General features: G+C 40.2%; 1 protein-coding gene across 1 annotated transcript in view; it reads left to right on the top strand.

Annotated features, from left to right (window-relative positions):
• Positions 1 to 12,327, top strand: part of rffl (ring finger and FYVE-like domain containing E3 ubiquitin protein ligase) — a 14,609-nt gene extending 2,282 nt beyond the window's left edge. Inside the window, exons 2-8 of the mRNA XM_067595718.1 lie at positions 931 to 1,109; positions 3,818 to 4,015; positions 4,097 to 4,345; positions 5,326 to 5,530; positions 9,180 to 9,203; positions 9,378 to 9,579; positions 9,890 to 12,327. Of these exons, the coding sequence (XP_067451819.1) occupies positions 933 to 1,109; positions 3,818 to 4,015; positions 4,097 to 4,345; positions 5,326 to 5,530; positions 9,180 to 9,203; positions 9,378 to 9,562 (1,038 nt within the window). The 5' untranslated portion in view covers positions 931 to 932 and the 3' untranslated portion in view covers positions 9,563 to 9,579; positions 9,890 to 12,327. The remainder of the gene's footprint in view (positions 1 to 930; positions 1,110 to 3,817; positions 4,016 to 4,096; positions 4,346 to 5,325; positions 5,531 to 9,179; positions 9,204 to 9,377; positions 9,580 to 9,889) is intronic.
• Positions 12,328 to 17,500: the final 5,173 nt, after the last annotated feature.

The raw sequence follows: 17,500 nt of genomic DNA, 5'->3' as shown, positions 1-17,500 counted from the left end.
TGTGTATTAATGTGTACCTGTGTGTGTACTGTGTGTATTAATGTGTACCTGTGTGTGTACCTGTGTGTATTAATGTGTGTACCTGTGTGTATTAATGTGTACCTGTGTGTATTAATGTGTACCTGTGTGTGTACCTGTGTGTATTAATGTGTACCTGTGTGTGTACCTGTGTGTATTAATGTGTACCTGTGTGTATTAATGTGTACCTGTGTGTGTACCTGTGTGTATTAATGTGTACCTGTGTGTGTACCTGTGTGTATTAATGTGTACCTGTGTGTGTACCTGTGTGTATTAATGTGTACCTGTGTGTATTAATGTGTGTACCTGTGTGTGTACCTGTGTGTGTACTGTGTGTATTAATGTGTGTACCTGTGTGTATTAATGTGTACCTGTGTGTGTACTGTGTGTATTAATGTGTACCTGTGTGTATTAATGTGTACCTGTGTGTGTACTGTGTGTATTAATGTGTACCTGTGTGTGTACTGTGTGTATTAATGTGTACCTGTGTGTGTACTGTGTGTGTACTGTGTGTATTAATGTGTGTACCTGTGTGTGTGTGTACTGTGTGTATTAATGTGTGTACCTGTGTGTGTGTACTGTGTGTATTAATGTGTGTACCTGTGTGTGTGTACTGTGTGTATTAATGTGTGTACTGTGTGTGTACCTGTGTGTATTAATGTGTACCTGTGTGTGTACCTGTGTGTATTAATGTGTACCTGTGTGTGTACCTGTGTGTATTAATGTGTGTACTGTGTGTGTACTGTGTGTATTAATGTGTACCTGTGTGTGTACCTGTGTGTATTAATGTGTACCTGTGTGTATTAATGTGTGTACCTGTGTGTGTACCTGTGTGTGTACTGTGTGTATTAATGTGTGTACCTGTGTGTGTACTGTGTGTATTAATGTGTGTACTGTGTGTGTACCTGGCAGGTATGTGGGCGTCCTGCTGTAACTGGTTGTGTGTGGACTCGGCTGATGTTGAGCAGTCTGGCGGCGGCGAGCGACGTCATCAGTCCTACGCTAACTCGGCGTTCAGCAGCCAGCCGTCACCTCCGCCTGAACACACCTGTAAGGCCTGCGGGGGGCGCCTCGACACTCCCGCCAAGAAGGTAAGAGCAGTCAGAGGTCAGCGTCATGAGTCCGACCACGTCCACACTCAGCTGCTTCTTCTTCTCTCCGTTTCAGCCTCCGTCCAGACTAAAACAGAGTTTTCCAAAACGGTGTTTTCCAAAACGGTGTTTTCCAGGTGTTTTCTAGGTGTTTACAGGTGTTTCCAGGTGTTTTCCAGGTGTTTACAGGTGTTTCCAGGTGTAAAAGGAGGTATAAAGCCTTCTGATGATGTCACTGATGATGTCACAGCAGGGGTTGAGGCTGGACTGAGCGCTCGCACTCTTCAGTCTTATGATTCGTGACGTATTCACCGTCATCATGTCAGGTCTGCAGCCTGAACGGACTCTGGAGGTCTACAGAAAGTCCGCTTGAGGGTTCTTGTGGACTTGCTGACTGGTGGGAACCAGTCTGCAGGTTCACTGAAGTCCAGACTACGTTTCAAACAGTCTGGAGGCTCGCAGCTCCACGCTGCATTAGCCACTACGAGCATAAAGGTGCATTGTGGGTATTGTAGGCAGCAGGCTGCTGTCATTAACCCTTTCAGACCAGAGAATATTGATTTGATCTGACGGCTGTTAACAGGAAGTATTTATGATTCAATTCAGTTCAGTTTTATTTACATAGAGTCAAATCATAACAGAAGTCGTCTCAGGGCTGTTTCCACATAGAGCAGGTCTCCAGGACTCTAGGTGGTCACCATCTGTCTTTACTGGTCTGGTTGAGAGAGACTCTGATCAGAGTTCACTCTGACGTCTGAACAAACACGATGAACTAATGAAACAGCAGATTATAAACATGAAAACTAGTTTCACTGAATGTCTTTAAAGACAAAGTGAACAAAATGAATAAAGGTCTTCATGCGGTTCTGTAGATCTGATTCAGGTCTGAGGGAGGAGAACTTGGTTCACAGTGAAGTTTCCTGTTTACAGAAACCAGACTCCTGCCGCCCCCCTTCTCAGTCCTGGTCCTCAGACTGGAAATGACGTCATCCGAGTCAGAGTGAACTGCCAGATGTTTTCATCTGTCTGGATTTTTCTGGATAATAGAGCGCTGTGAATTGTGGGTAATTGTGGGTAATTGTGGGTGATTCTTTGATGACCAAGAAGGTCTAACAGAGGTCATGAAAACATCTCCTGACAGTCTGCAATGTCAGAACTGGACCACCAGGACCACCAGAGTCCCACTGTGGCACCTCAGAGCTCTGATGCGTCTTCTGATCGGATGTTTTCATGTATTTATGGACGGTCGTCTGTTACTGATGGTCACATGGTTGTAATTATTAGTTTCTCTTTGCTTTGACTTTGTTAATGAGTGTTAATTTGTGCAAATGTGATTGAAGCTCATGTGGATCCAATGAAGTTTTAATGATGAACTAATGTTAAACAGCACAATCACATGTTGGTTCAACTACAGCTGCAACTAATTATTTTCAATTAATTAATCATTATCAATTAATCTGTCCATTATTTTCTCCATTAATTGATCCGTTGTTTTGTCCATAAAATGTGATCAGTGTTTCCCAACAAAGATCTTCAGTTAACTGTCACAGAGACTAAAGAAACCAGAAAATATTCATTTAACAATCAGAGAATTTTTCTTCTTAAAAAATGACTCAAAACCATTAATTGATTATCAAAATGAATGAAGGTTCAACAGAAATGATCAAAACAGTCCAGCTCATTAAAGAAACCCGTCACACTTTACTGTCACACGTATCTGACGCCCAAACTTTACATTCAAACCACTTTTTATACATTTCCAAACATCACAAAGCATCCAATAGAACAACGACATCATTCAGTAATCATCTGTCACCATCACATCAATCCAGCCAAAACAACAAACCAAAAATTAATTTCCAACAAATTGTATCAAAACTAAAAAAAAAGGAAACAGCTCAGGTCCAGATCTTCATGCAGAAACCGCCTCGCTACCTGCAGCTCACTTTGTCAAAGTCTGGGAAGTGAAGGCGAGAGATGGTGTGTCTGTGATCTAGAAGATGTTTTGCTGCAGGAGAAGATGGATCCTGACTCCTAATAGAGCTTCAGCACAAACATCAAGCTGCATGATATGAACACCTGGCTTTACATTAAAGGTCTGACCTTAATGAGGAGGTCTGAACTGTTTAACGCAGGTCGTGTTGTTGTGATGAGCGCATGGATAACAAGGAGAGTTTTAGAGATCTGAATGTCTTCTTTCATTAGAACTCAACATGTGCTAATGTTTTAAAACTATTATAATATGTTTAGAGTTCAGGGAGACATCAGAACTGGAAGTGAACGGCATCAGACACAGTCTCAGGTTAAACAGCTCCCTCTGCTGGACAGACAGGATCATTACATCTCCTTTACAATGACTGATAACTGATCAATGTGACTGAAAACAGTTGACGGTAAATAACTATTGTTTTCATTCTGCTCTCTGATTGGCTGACAGTAACATGACATCTTAAACTCGGTTAAATCATGTGAACCTTGTCTGTTTTTGTCACTACATGTGTTAGTTTGACATGTCACCTGTTGTTAGAGCAGCTTTTATTTTAAAAAGTCTTGAATAGTTGGTATTTTTGTGGGCCGACTGTAGAAACAGTAGAAACCTGTAGGAATGTAGCTGGTATGACTGACAGGTCAGGTGACATTCCTGTAAAAACAGGTGAACTCCCAGCAGCTTACCTGTCTCACTGTCCACCTGTCTGTCTGTCTGTCAGCATGTGTGTGTGGACTGTAAGAAGAACTACTGTAGCCGCTGCTCCGCCCAGCTGGAGCCCCGCCCACGTCTCTGCCACACCTGTCAGCGTTTCTATGGTAACCTGTTGGAGCGGGCAGAGCTTATGAAGCTGAAGGTGAAGGAGCTCAGGGACTACCTGCACCTGCACGAGGTCTCCACCCACCTGTGCAGAGAGAAGGTGAGTATCTGACTCTGAAAACAAACACACCTGAGAGTCCTTGAATTTCTGTGACCTCTGACCCCCATCTGTGTTCTTCAGGAGGAGCTGGTGGAGCTGGTTCTCAGTCAGCAGTCCTCACCATCCAGCAGCTTTGCCCCCGAGACTCCAACATCCGACCCCACCTCTGTGACCTCTGACCCCCCTGACCTGACCCCTCACATATCCACCTTGACCCCTGAACCCCTCTCACCCACCCAAACCCCTGACCCCTCTGCTGTACAGCCCGAAGTCCCGTCCCCACCTACAGAGACCACCCCCGCCGAGCTGGACGCTCAGGACGAAGACCAGGTAAATCCAGACCAAGGGTCCTGAAAACCTGGAATAAATACTTTAAATAAGCCTCTACAGTCAGGGAACAGTCCTGGAAACCAGCAAGTCGGGGTCTTTGTTTGAGTTAGGGTCTGGTCTTTGAGTCGGGATCTTGTATTTGAGTCGGGGTCTACTCTTTCAGTCAGGGTCTACTCTTTGAGTTGGGGTCTAGTCTTTCAGTCGGGGTCTACTCTTTCAGTCAGGGTCTACTCTTTGAGTCGGGGTCTAGTCTTTCAGTCGGGGTCTACTCTTTCAGTCGGGGTCTAGTCTTTCAGTCAGGGTCTACTCTTTGAGTCGGGGTCTACTCTTTGAGTCGGGGTCTAGTCTTTCAGTCAGGGTCTACTCTTTGAGTCGGGGTCTAGTCTTTCAGTCGGGGTCTACTCTTTGAGTCGGGGTCTGGTCTTTCAGTCGGGGTCTACTCTTTGAGTCGGGGTCTAGTCTTTCAGTCGGGGTCTACTCTTTCAGTCGGGGTCTAGTCTTTAAGTCAGGGTCTACTCTTTGAGTCGGGGTCTACTCTTTGAGTCGGGGTCTAGTCTTTCAGTCAGGGTCTACTCTTTGAGTCGGGGTCTACTCTTTGAGTCGGGGTCTAGTCTTTGAGTCAGGATCTACTCTTTGAGTCGGGATCTTGTATTTGAGTCGGGGTCTACTCTTTCAGTCAGGGTCTAGTCTTTGAGTCGGGGTCTACTCTTTGAGTCAGGGTCTAGTCTTTCAGTTCATTCAGTATATAAATATAAATTGATTGATTGACTCTTCAACTCTGCAGCGTTTTCCTCTTCTTCTTTTTGTTCTCTCCATGTTATGGCAGGTGGAAACCAGCATTAAGGTGCATTACCGCAGCTTATCGATAGCTTATCAATAGGAACTGGTACCGATTTAGTACCAGTTCTCAATACCCATCACTAGTCTTGTGTTTGAGTCGGGGTCTTGTGACTGACTCTGTCTCTCTTGGTCTCTTTCAGACCTGGGACCCCGAGGAGGCTCCGGTCTCGGGCTCCAGGGCATCTTTGTCGGACCTGAGCTGTCTGGACGACATCGAAGCGCTCAGCGTCCGCCAGCTGAAGGAAATCCTCACCAGGAACTTCGTCAACTACAAAGGCTGCTGTGAGAAGTGGGAGCTGATGGAGCGAGTGAGCCGGCTGTACCAGGACCAGCAGAACCTGCTCGGTGAGTACCGGTTCTGATGCGGGACGGTCGGGTGGATCAATACTGACAATAAGACCCGGGTGGTGGAGAGTCGTACCATCCTATAAACATAACTTCCCCGGGTTGAGCACAAAACATAAACATCACCCAAACATAAACATAAACATCATCCAAACATAAACATCACCCAAACATAAACATAAACATCACCCAAACATAAACATAAACATTATCCAAACATAAACATAAACATTATCCAAACATAAACATAAACATCACCCAAACATAAACATAAACATCACCCAAACATAAACATAAACATTATCCAAACATAAACATAAACATTATCCAAACATAAACATAAACATCACCCAAACATAAACATAAACATTATCCAAACATAAACATAAACATTATCCAAACATAAACATAAACATCACCCAAACATAAACATAAACATCATCCAAACATAAACATCATCCAAACATAAACATAAACATCACCCAAACATAAACATAAACATCACCCAAACATAAACATAAACATCACCCAAACATAAACATAAACATTATCCAAACATAAACATAAACATCACCCAAACATAAACATCACCCAAACATAAACATAAACATCACCCAAACATAAACATAAACATTATCCAAACATAAACATAAACATCATCCAAACATAAACATCACCCAAACATAAACATAAACATCATCCAAACATAAACATCACCCAAACATAAACATAAACATCACCCAAACATAAACATAAACATCACCCAAACATAAACATAAACATCACCCAAACATAAACATAAACATCACCCAAACATAAACATAAACATTATCCAAACATAAACATAAACATCACCCAAACATAAACATAAACATCACCCAAACATAAACATAAACATTATCCAAACATAAACATTATCCAAACATAAACATAAACATCATCCAAACATAAACATCACCCAAACATAAACATAAACATCACCCAAACATAAACATAAACATCACCCAAACATAAACATAAACATCACCCAAACATAAACATAAACATCATCCAAACATAAACATAAACATCACCCAAACATAAACATAAACATCACCCAAACATAAACATAAACATCACCCAAACATAAACATAAACATTATCCAAACATAAACATTATCCAAACATAAACATCACCCAAACATAAACATAAACATCACCCAAACATAAACATAAACATCATCCAAACATAAACATCACCCAAACATAAACATCACCCAAACATAAACATAAACATTATCCAAACATAAACATAAACATCATCCAAACATAAACATCACCCAAACATAAACATAAACATTATCCAAACATAAACATAAACATCACCCAAACATAAACATAAACATTATCCAAACATAAACATTATCCAAACATAAACATAAACATTATCCAAACATAAACATAAACATTATCCAAACATAAACATAAACATTATCCAAACATAAACATAAACATTATCCAAACATAAACATTATCCAAACATAAACATAAACATTATCCAAACATAAACATAAACATCACCCAAACATAAACATAAACATTATCCAAACATAAACATTATCCAAACATAAACATAAACATAAACATCACCCAAACATAAACATAAACATCATCCAAACATAAACATAAACATCACCCAAACATAAACATAAACATCATCCAAACATAAACATAAACATCACCTAAACATAAACATAAACATCACCCAAACATAAACATTATCCAAACATAAACATAAACATCATCCAAACATAAACATCACCCAAACATAAACATAAACATCACCCAAACATAAACATAAACATCATCCAAACATAAACATAAACATCACCCAAACATAAACATAAACATCATCCAAACATAAACATCACCCAAACATAAACATAAACATCACCCAAACATAAACATAAACATCACCCAAACATAAACATAAACATTATCCAAACATAAACATTATCCAAACATAAACATAAACATTATCCAAACATAAACATAAACATCACCCAAACATAAACAAACATTATCCAAACATAAACATTATCCAAACATAAACATAAACATCACCCAAACATAAACATCACCCAAACATAAACATAAACATCATCCAAACATAAACATAAACATCACCCAAACATAAACATAAATATTATCCAAACATAAACATAAACATCACCCAAACATAAACATTAACATAAACATAAACATAAACATCACCCAAACATAAACATAAACATACCCTCCCACAGATGACGCTGCAGATATTCCATTAAATGTTCCATTAGTGCAGTGTTTTCGAGCCGGCTTCACTTAAAGAAGCGCAGCTTGAAATATTTCTGTATATTTGATCCAGTTCACAAACCAACAGTCTGCAGTCTACAGACAGTAGTCTGAAGCTAACGCTAGCTTATTGGGAACACTGAGCGCTGCGGACTCGGGCTAACGTTAGCTACTTCAGCTAAATTGTGCATCGTAATCAAGTAACGTGAAACTTAGTGAAATATTGTGACAATAGCCGGACTCAGTGTGAGTCCTGGAGAGCAGCAGGTGAGCCAACTGTCAATCACAGCTGTTAGTCACGCCCACATGGAAGACATCAAAGCTAATATAAGTCTTCAAATCTTATTAACGAAGCAATAATTTCCAAAATGACCACCAGCACACTAATTAGAGGGTCTGAATTTAGAGATTGAGGCCAGAATGAGTCGTTGCTCAGATATTCTAGAGAGAAGTTGAGGCTTTGTGAACGGGAGTCAGTCGGAGCAGCTAGCGGCCGTTAGCCGGAGTTGCACTTTTAAGGACTTCCTCATTGGCTTCAATTTCAAGGCGTGGTTGTTGCCGCTTGGTCCGAATGCTGAGTGTGTAAATACATCCACCATGTAGAGCCTCAGAAATCCCCCAGTGGAGTCGAAAAAACTAGAGTCCAGTACTGTCTGCTAACAATCCCACAATGCAATGCTTCACATTTTATAGATGTGAAAATTACCCTCGCAAGACTCTACAGCTGACGGTGATGACACACTGACGCTAGATGGTTAGTGGGAGTCTGAAGAGTCTGAAGTTTTGATCTGCAGGAGTGAGTGATGTCAGACACGGCAGCATGTTGTTCCATCAAAGGGTTAACATCTGTACGGTGGCCATTTTAGGACATTTCAGCTCTACACATGGATCAGTTTAATCAGTGGAAGCTGGATGGTGACGTGTTCAGTCACCTGTTGGCGGCGCTATATGAGACGACCTCTGGAAACCATCGAACAGCTGTTGAGATGTTTGAGTCTGGACCAAAGCGGTGACAGATTCACATCAACACATCGATGGCGTGTCAATAACACCATAAGCCGCTGCCGTGTTATTTCAGATCAAGTCTAAATGAAAGAAATGTTTCCTGAGAGTTTCAGAGATTCATTATTCATTCAACAGCAAGAGTTCACAGCACATTGTGTTAAAGATTAAATTTTCAGTCTGATTTTCATTTCTTGTCCAGAACAAGAAAGTTTATTTTTAATAAAATCAGCATGAAGAGTTTGGTGTTCATTATCCAGCTGAGTCTCTGTGGTTTTACATGTTTTTGTTCAGAAGATGTAAAATTACAAATATGTTGTTTGTGTTTCAGCTGCCAACGCTGTGGACCCTTCAGGTGAGTTTCAACATGTCACCTGTTATAATTATTATATAATAGATCACGTGACATAACGTGAACCAATAAACTGTCATTGTAGTGAGTTTTGACATATTGTTTTATTGATGATGTGATGTTTATGATGATAATATTGTCCCTCACGGCGCTCCGTACGTGTGTGTCTCCCTCTAGAGGCCGGCGGCGGCACTGCAGGTCTGGAGGAGAACCTGTGTAAGATCTGTATGGACTCTCCCATCGACTGCGTCCTGCTGGAGTGCGGTCACATGATCACCTGCACCAAGTGTGGGAAAAGGATGAGCGAGTGCCCGATCTGCCGCCAGTACGTCGTCCGAGCTGTCCACGTCTTCCGGTCCTGAACCCGACCTGACGCCAGGTGAACCAGAACCTGTCCGCTCCGGTTCAGACAGTTTTTATGTTGTTTTGATTCAGTTTTTACACGTTTCATCACAGTTTATTACGTTCATCGTAGTTTATTTTAAAGTGTTTTCAGTCTCAGTTTAACAAACCTGCGAACGATCAAACGTTTCATCATGTGTTAGTTTTTAAACATTAAGTTACATTACGTTTAGTTTTTGTTGCTGATGAAATTACACGACAACAAACATGTTTCAAACTTTATTTCAGTTGCAGAAGAAGCTGCTGAGTCTGACTCTTCTTCTTCTTCTTCTGGTGTTTCTCTGCAGGAGCAATAAACCTTCCTGAAGGGACCTTCTGCACACACAGAAGCTTTATTTTTCTAGTGTAAATAAGATGCTGTTCAGCCATATGAAGATTGTAGAAGTGACCTTATCAGCCTTCAGACTGCACAGCTGCTATTGGATACAAATACTGAATGTACAGATCAATAACATCTCCGATTGATCACCTTTAACCTTTGAACTCTCCGTGCCTTCAGCTGCTCGTCCTGCTCCGTCTGTCCTCAAAGATCACAGGTGTTCAAATTAAACTTTATTCAGAGGACGCTGCAGGGGGGCGGAGCTCTACCAAAGACAGATTAGCCTTACCTGCACAGGTGAGGCAGCTGCATCACCTTTAAATTATAAACATGTTCTTAATCCACCCTTCAATCTGTTTACAGTCTGCACACAGTTTACTCTGGAAATTATTCCCACAATGCATCACTCAGACAGCAGAGGGTAATGGTGCAGGTGTTAAAGCTGTCAGATAATCGTTATAACCTCTGACCTCTGACCCCAGCCTCAGGTGATGGTGCTACACCTGTCACTCACACTTTTACCTTCAGATGCTCAGGTGAGTCAGATCTGTCCTGAACGCTTCAGATCCTCCACGTCACAAACTGCCTTTAAAAACTTCAAAAACAACATTTAAAACATTTGTTAATTCGAGTTAAAGGAGCAGAGCGACGCGTTGAGACGAGTTCAGCTACAGTTTCTAAACTTTAACAGTTTGGGTTTGATTTCCACACCTGAGCTGCTCGACCTCTCAGACTGATGCAGAGACCCTGCGGACGGTTTAATGTCACTTTACTGATTCAAAAAGTCTGAACAACAATGAAGATTTGACATAAAATGAATCCAGACTTCTCAAAACTCAAGTTCCAAGACTCTTCTAATAAAGAACTGCTGCTGTTTTACAGTGAAATATAACCAACAAACACACAGTTCAACATGTGACAAGCTTCATTTTACAGCGTAGAGTAGTTTGCAGGTAATTAACAGTTAATTTTAATCCATTTTGAGGACTTTTTACAGAGAGTGGTGCATTATGGTACAAATTATAAAATAGGAAATAAGGTTATTTTGGTTGAGTTGTAGTTCTATATGCTGCTTTTTCAACAGTTTCCTCATTTTTAATGTAATTTGATAATATGTGAGAAATGTGCTCATTAAGTAGTTTTTAAGAAAGAATCTAAAGACACCAATACTAATAAAAACTAAGTATTTTCAGTCAATTATTAAGATTTTTTACAAATTAACAATTAAGAATCTAAATATAATTAGTTTCTTCTTAATTAAACCAACTTAACTCTTTTTTTTCCGTTTTTTTCTCATAATTTGCACCGAATTGCACAAACATCTGTTAAATACCTGCAAATTACTTGGAACATCTCGAGGGCTTTGTTATGAAATAAAAGGGGCTGTAAAATAAAGTTTCTAACAATGAATGAATAAATATTTCTGTAGATTTTAAAGTAGCAGATGCTTTTAAGGAAATTCCAGTTTGCACCAAACTACAGCACTTAAAGTGAATAAACATGTAGAAAAAATCCAAATAATAAAATTATTTTGGAGATGAAACTGATATTTATCTTCTCATCTTCACTCTGGAAGAAGATGGAGAACAAGCAGATTTACAGAAACGTTTCTTTAAACCTGTTTAATAGAAACTTGAGAGGCTCCGCGACGCCTCCCTGAGGAACTCCACATGTTATTAAAGAGGATTTATTCAACTTCACCAGCAGCAACTTCAGCAGTCAAACTCTTTGGTTTGAAGTTGAGTTGTGTCTTTGTTATAACTCTGATTGCACTAAACTGTCGAAACATTTTGAGCTTCTCGTTTTGTTTTGGAAGAAGGTGTTTAGATGCAGCGTTAGCGTTAGATATTTTATGGAGAGATATTTTGTCCTTTTTATTTTTCTTGAAGTTTTTTGTTCCTGTGAGATCATTAAGTTTTGATTTTTGTTGTGAATATTTTTTGATTTTGTTGTGAAATGATGATTTGTGCTTTGGGATCACACATTGAATCTGTAGTTTTAGCCTTTCGGTCGTAGCGGGATCATGGTGAACTTTGATCTACGTGAATAACGTCACGATCGCAGCACTGTGAGAGTTTTAAATGACCAAACTTCCATCAGACAATAAACTCCTGATGATCCTGTCCTGTTTCTTTCAGGTACCTGTTAGCATCGTTAGCTGTCTCCACTGAGACCAACACGGCTGGAAGCTAACATGCTAGCATCCAGCAGCCTTTAGTCTCAATGAGAAACACTAACTCTGAATGTTTTAACTCCTCACTTTAATCACAGTTCATGTTACTCTGTGATGATTTTTTAAACTTCACTGAAGTCTGTTAATCATGGAAATGAAGAGAAATACAAGAAACTTTAGTTTTCTGGGTGAACTTTGCTGAATTATTTTGTAATAAAACTGATTGTCTCTCAGTTGTGTGTCTCATCTTTTCTTCAACAGGTTGATCAGATTAGTACTGAGATACAGAAACATTCCTGTATTAGTAGAGCTGCTAGTCCTGATTATTTTTATGTTATGATTAATTGTTTGATCAATAAAGCTGACATCCTCTTATTTTGTCCAATCAACAGTCCAAAACCCCAAAATATCACATTTGCACGAATGGAAGAGCGAAAAAGCAACAAACTCACATTTTACAGCCTTGAACCTGCAAATGTTTTGGATTTTTGCTTCAAAAACAATTTGACAATTAACTTGATTATCAAAATAGTTGCTGATTAGTTTTCTGTTGATTGATTAAGAGATTAATCGTTGTAGCTGTGACCTTTTTATTAGAAAGCTTTTCCAGAATTAAGAATTGAATTATTACTTTAACCACTAAATAAATCATCTTTAGTTTGAAGAATTATTCTCCAAACTGCCATCATTCATCAGCAGAGATGAAAGAAGTACTCAGATCCTTTACTGCAGTAAAAGTACCAATACAGCAAATAAAAATACTCCAATACAACTAAAAGTCCTGCATGAAAAATCCTACTGCAGTAAAAGTACATAAGTACTATGAGCTTGATGTAGTTAAAGTATTGCAGTAAAAGTACATAAGTATTATGAGCTTGATGTAGTTAAAGTATTGCAGTAAAAGTACATAAGTATTATGAGCTTGATGTAGTTTGTTGAAGAAAATTGCACTCAAGTCCTTGTTCAAAGTTTGCTGTGGTGGAAGTGGTTTAATAGCATTCCGGAAATGCGGTGAGCATACTGACACAGAGCTGGTCTGATACAGTAGACTGACCCAGAGCAGAAGAAGTGGAGAGACTTTATACAGTAAAGATCAAAGCACCAAATGGTGAACAAAAGGTACAGTATGGATCACAGTAGTGATCAACAATTGGTGAACCAAAGATAGGGGGTGAGGGCATTTACATACAAGATCATGGTTTGCCAGGGGCACGTCGGGAGGGGTCAGATCAGTAGAGGTCAGGAGGGTGACTAACAAATGGTAAACAAAGGGGTAGAAAGGGAGGGCATTTACATACAAGATCAAGGCAAATCCAGGGGCAATACAGGAGAGGTCACATCAGCAGGGGTCAGGAGGTGGAAAGGACACAAACTTGGCATATGTTTGATCAAAGAGTTGTCTCAGACGTTATTTGATTATCAGGTCTCCAAACTAAATGTGTTCTCCTTTGATGATTGAGTCTGCTCCCAAAGGGTATTCTTCTTCAATCCACACTTTTTTTTTTTTTTTTTTTTTTTTGTTTTAATGTGGCTACAGTCTACTTAGTCTAAATCTACTTCAATTTTAAACAAAAAGTCTGCATTTTCCAACTCTATTGGTAGGATAGGTGGAGTTGCAGTGGTGTACATGATTTTAGTGGTTGTTTGAGTGATAAATGAGTTACAAATGGATTTAAGACAGGTGATCAAACGGCTTACAACAGTCAAGACTCCAAATCCAAGCAAGACAATTTCAAAGATTATATAACCTAATGCTCCTAATTTCTGTTTAAACCAATCAAACAGACCAGTGGTGACCGGGTTATGTAATGTTTTGGCAATATTATTCAAATGGTTAGTTATTTCTTGTATGGTGGCATTGTGGTCAGGTATGAAAATACAACATTCAGCTCCAATTACTGCACAGGTTCCTCCTTGAGAAGCCAGTAAATAATCCAGAGCAGCATGATTTTGTAAAGTCATTCTTCTCGCAGCAGTCATTTCTTGTGAGAACATGGACATGCCTTTTGCGGTAGTGTTTGCAAGATCTTCAGCCGCATGAGAAAGGTCTCTTATTTAATCCAAAGCTGTCATGGCTCCGTAGCTTGGAATGGGAGCACTGTTATGGGTGTGTTCCCCTCTTGTTGTATTGAAAGGTCTCGTTTGTGATGTTTGTAGGATCGTCTGATCTGTTCCTTTGATGGCTGTGAGTGTGTTGGGGTTTGTCGTGTATCTTTTCCTGGGTCTCTGGTGTCTGTTATGATTCTCGGTGGGTGTTGTACATGTTGTTCTGGGGCTCTAGGTCCTGCGGTGTTCCTCTTGTTCTCCGGCGGTTGCGGGCGCTGTACCTCTTCTTCTGGGGCTCTGGGCCCTGCGGTGCTCCTCTTCTCTTCCGGCGGTTGTGGGCGCTGTACCTCTTCTTCTGGGGCTCTGGGCCCTGCGGTGCTCCTCTTCTCCTCCGGCGGCTGCAGGTGCTGTACCTTTTCTTCTGGGGCTGTCCGCCCTGCGTTGTCCTTCGGGGGAGGAGTTTCTTCCCAGAGCTGCAGGCACCCCTCTACGGGCCCACAGGTGAAGAAGAAAGCCCACAGGATGAAGATGGATCTTGCCGTTTTCAGGTGCATGGTGGTGGAGGCGTCTTCTTACAGTGGGATGCGTGGACCCACGTGGGACGACCTTCACACTTGATTGCTGTGTTGGTGGTAAGCAGGACGTGTTGTGGTTTGGACCAGCGGGGTTTCAGGGCGTTCTTGCGTCGGAACTCTCTGATGCAGACCCAGTCTCCTGGTTGGATGTTATAGCACGGCTGGTCACTAGGAGGAGACTGGACAGCTTTTACTTGCATGTGGATTGACTGAACAGCAGAGGTTAGGGCAGAGCAAAATGATATCATTGATTCATCCATAGCATGAAGATCCATTTTCTTCATGCATAGTATTGAATTAGTTGGTACAGTCATTGGTCTACCCGTAATAATCTCATGAGGTGTAAGTTTGTGTTTCCTGATGGGTGTGGTCCTCATTGACATGAGGGCCAATGGCAATAGTGATGTCCATTTTAGACCTGTTTCAGCACACAGTTTGGCTAGTTTGTTCTTCAGAACACCATTTTGTCGTTCAACTAGCCCTGCAGACTGAGGATGGTATGGACAATGTAATCTTAGTTTAATTCCCAGTGAGTTACAGAGTTCAGTCGTTATTTGTCCAGTGAAATGAGTTCCTCTGTCTGAGTTGATGCTCTGTGGAATGCCGAATCTTGGAACAATGTCTTTCAGCAAGCATTTCACTACAGAAGCAGAGTCAGCCTTTTTGCAAAGCCAGGCTTCAGGCCAGTTTGAAAACATACCTATACATACAAGAACATTATCATATCCATCACACTTCGGCATATGAACAAAAGTAGCTGTAGAGCTTCAAAGGGTCCCTGAGGGGGGGATGTGTCGACATCGTTGTTTTTACTGTTTTCCCGGGGTTGTGCTGTTGACAGATCAAACATTTCTCACAGTTTTTTGGGCATAGGATGTAAATCCTGGAGCATACCAATTTTTCAACACTGTCAGACACATTACTCCTTTACTTACATGCGACAAGCCATGTGACATGCGTGCAAGCTATGGGTACAGGGGCATAGGTGCCACAATGCGGCCGTCATTGTGGACCCACAAGTTATTTACATATTTACATCCATGGGAAAAAACACAACCTATGCTCCTCCACATCAGCAGTCTCCTGTAAGAGGACCACATCATTAAGAGAAGCAAGGTTGTTAGCAGGTATGGAAGGACAGAGCTTTACATGGACAGGATTACCAATTTTGGCAGCTGTTTTGGCCGCATGGTCAGCCAAAGCATTGCCGTTTGAAACAGGATCGTTGGATTTGGTGTGGGCTTCACACTTAACAACTGTAATAGATGAAGGTAGTTGACATGCATCTAACAGTTCATCGATGAATTTTCCATGTTTAACGGGTGTCCCCGAGGATGTGATGAATCCTCGGTTCGCCCATAACATGCCAAAGTCATATAAACATCCAAAAGCATACCTGGAGACGGTGTAAATGGTAACAGTTTTACCTTTGGCCAGGTAGCAGGCTCTCATCAATGCATACAACTCAGCTACTTGGGCGGAGCTTGAGGGTGGCAGGGCGACGCTTTCAATAATTGAAAAATTATCACAAATTGCATACCCTGTGTATGGCACTCCATTTTCTCTATAAGCAGAGCCATCAGTATAGAAAACCAAGATCAGAGTTAGGGATAGGAGGTTTTGAAAGGTCAGGACGAGCTTTAGATGGACATGAGATGACATTCATGCAGTTATGAGGATCACCATCCTCTTCTGTAGGCAGAAGTGTAGCAGGGTTAAGGATGATACATCTTTTGAGCATAATGTGTAGAGCAGTGAGCGTTAGTACATGTTTTGCCTCTCTGGTCCCTGTCACGTGTCTGTGTGCCTCTCTGGTGATTAGGGTGGGTGCATCATGCGGGACCATGACCATGTGTAGTGAGATACTTAGAAAAAAAACTGTTATAATTTGATCTACAAACAATTTTGTTTAGTCTAAGATCACCATATCATTCCTACAACAGTCATTTTCTAAGATTTGGAAAAGGAAAAAAAAACATAAAACGCGTTCCTCAACAGTTACAGACAAAGACACACGTGAAGTGACAAACATCAACAAAACTTTGCAATATGAGATTAAATCTTTTGATTTAATCATTCATATTTGTTTTGGTGCTTCCGGAAGACTTATCCAATTTTAAGTGTTATTTTGTTTTAGAATTTGTGTTGGTCATTTGGTTCTAGTTTTTTTTTTCTTTCTCTAGTTATACTGCATTGTTTTATGCTTTGAGTTGTATTATTTCTTTCTAGCTGTGGCACTAGTTTCATTAGTTTAAACTCGGCGTTGTGTTATTTCTTTCTAGACTCTTAGTTGCATAGGATTTTACATTTGTGGCTAATTTCTTTCTTTACCACATTTTTCTCTTATTTGTTATAAATGTTGTTCCTTCAACATTTATTTTCTCTTATTTGTTGTAAATGTTGTTCCTTCAACATTTATTTTCTCTTATTTGTTGTAAATGTTTTTCCTTCAACATTTATTTTCCGTACTTCAATTTCTATTTTCTTTATATCACGTTTTCTTATTTTTTTTTTTATTTTTATGTTGCAACAAATTTTAAGCTTTTGGTACCATTTACCATACATGTATTTAACAGGACCAGTCAACACTTTCCCAAACCTTCTGCTAAAATAACTTACATTTTCCTTCTGTAAAATCCCTTCAAAAAACAACTTTCATATACACCTACTTTTGCCCACAATTCACTTACCAAATCTTTCAAATCAACATTCTACTCAGAAGATACAAATCATTTTTTTGTGTAAGGAGAGCGAGTCAGATTCTTACAAATGAAATATACCTGTT

Source organism: Thunnus thynnus, chromosome 7 (genome assembly GCF_963924715.1).
Source record: "Thunnus thynnus chromosome 7, fThuThy2.1, whole genome shotgun sequence".
NCBI classification, from domain to species: domain Eukaryota; kingdom Metazoa; phylum Chordata; class Actinopteri; order Scombriformes; family Scombridae; genus Thunnus; species Thunnus thynnus.
Note: the sequence above shows the minus strand (reverse complement) of the source record. Positions and strands in the feature narration are given on the sequence as shown.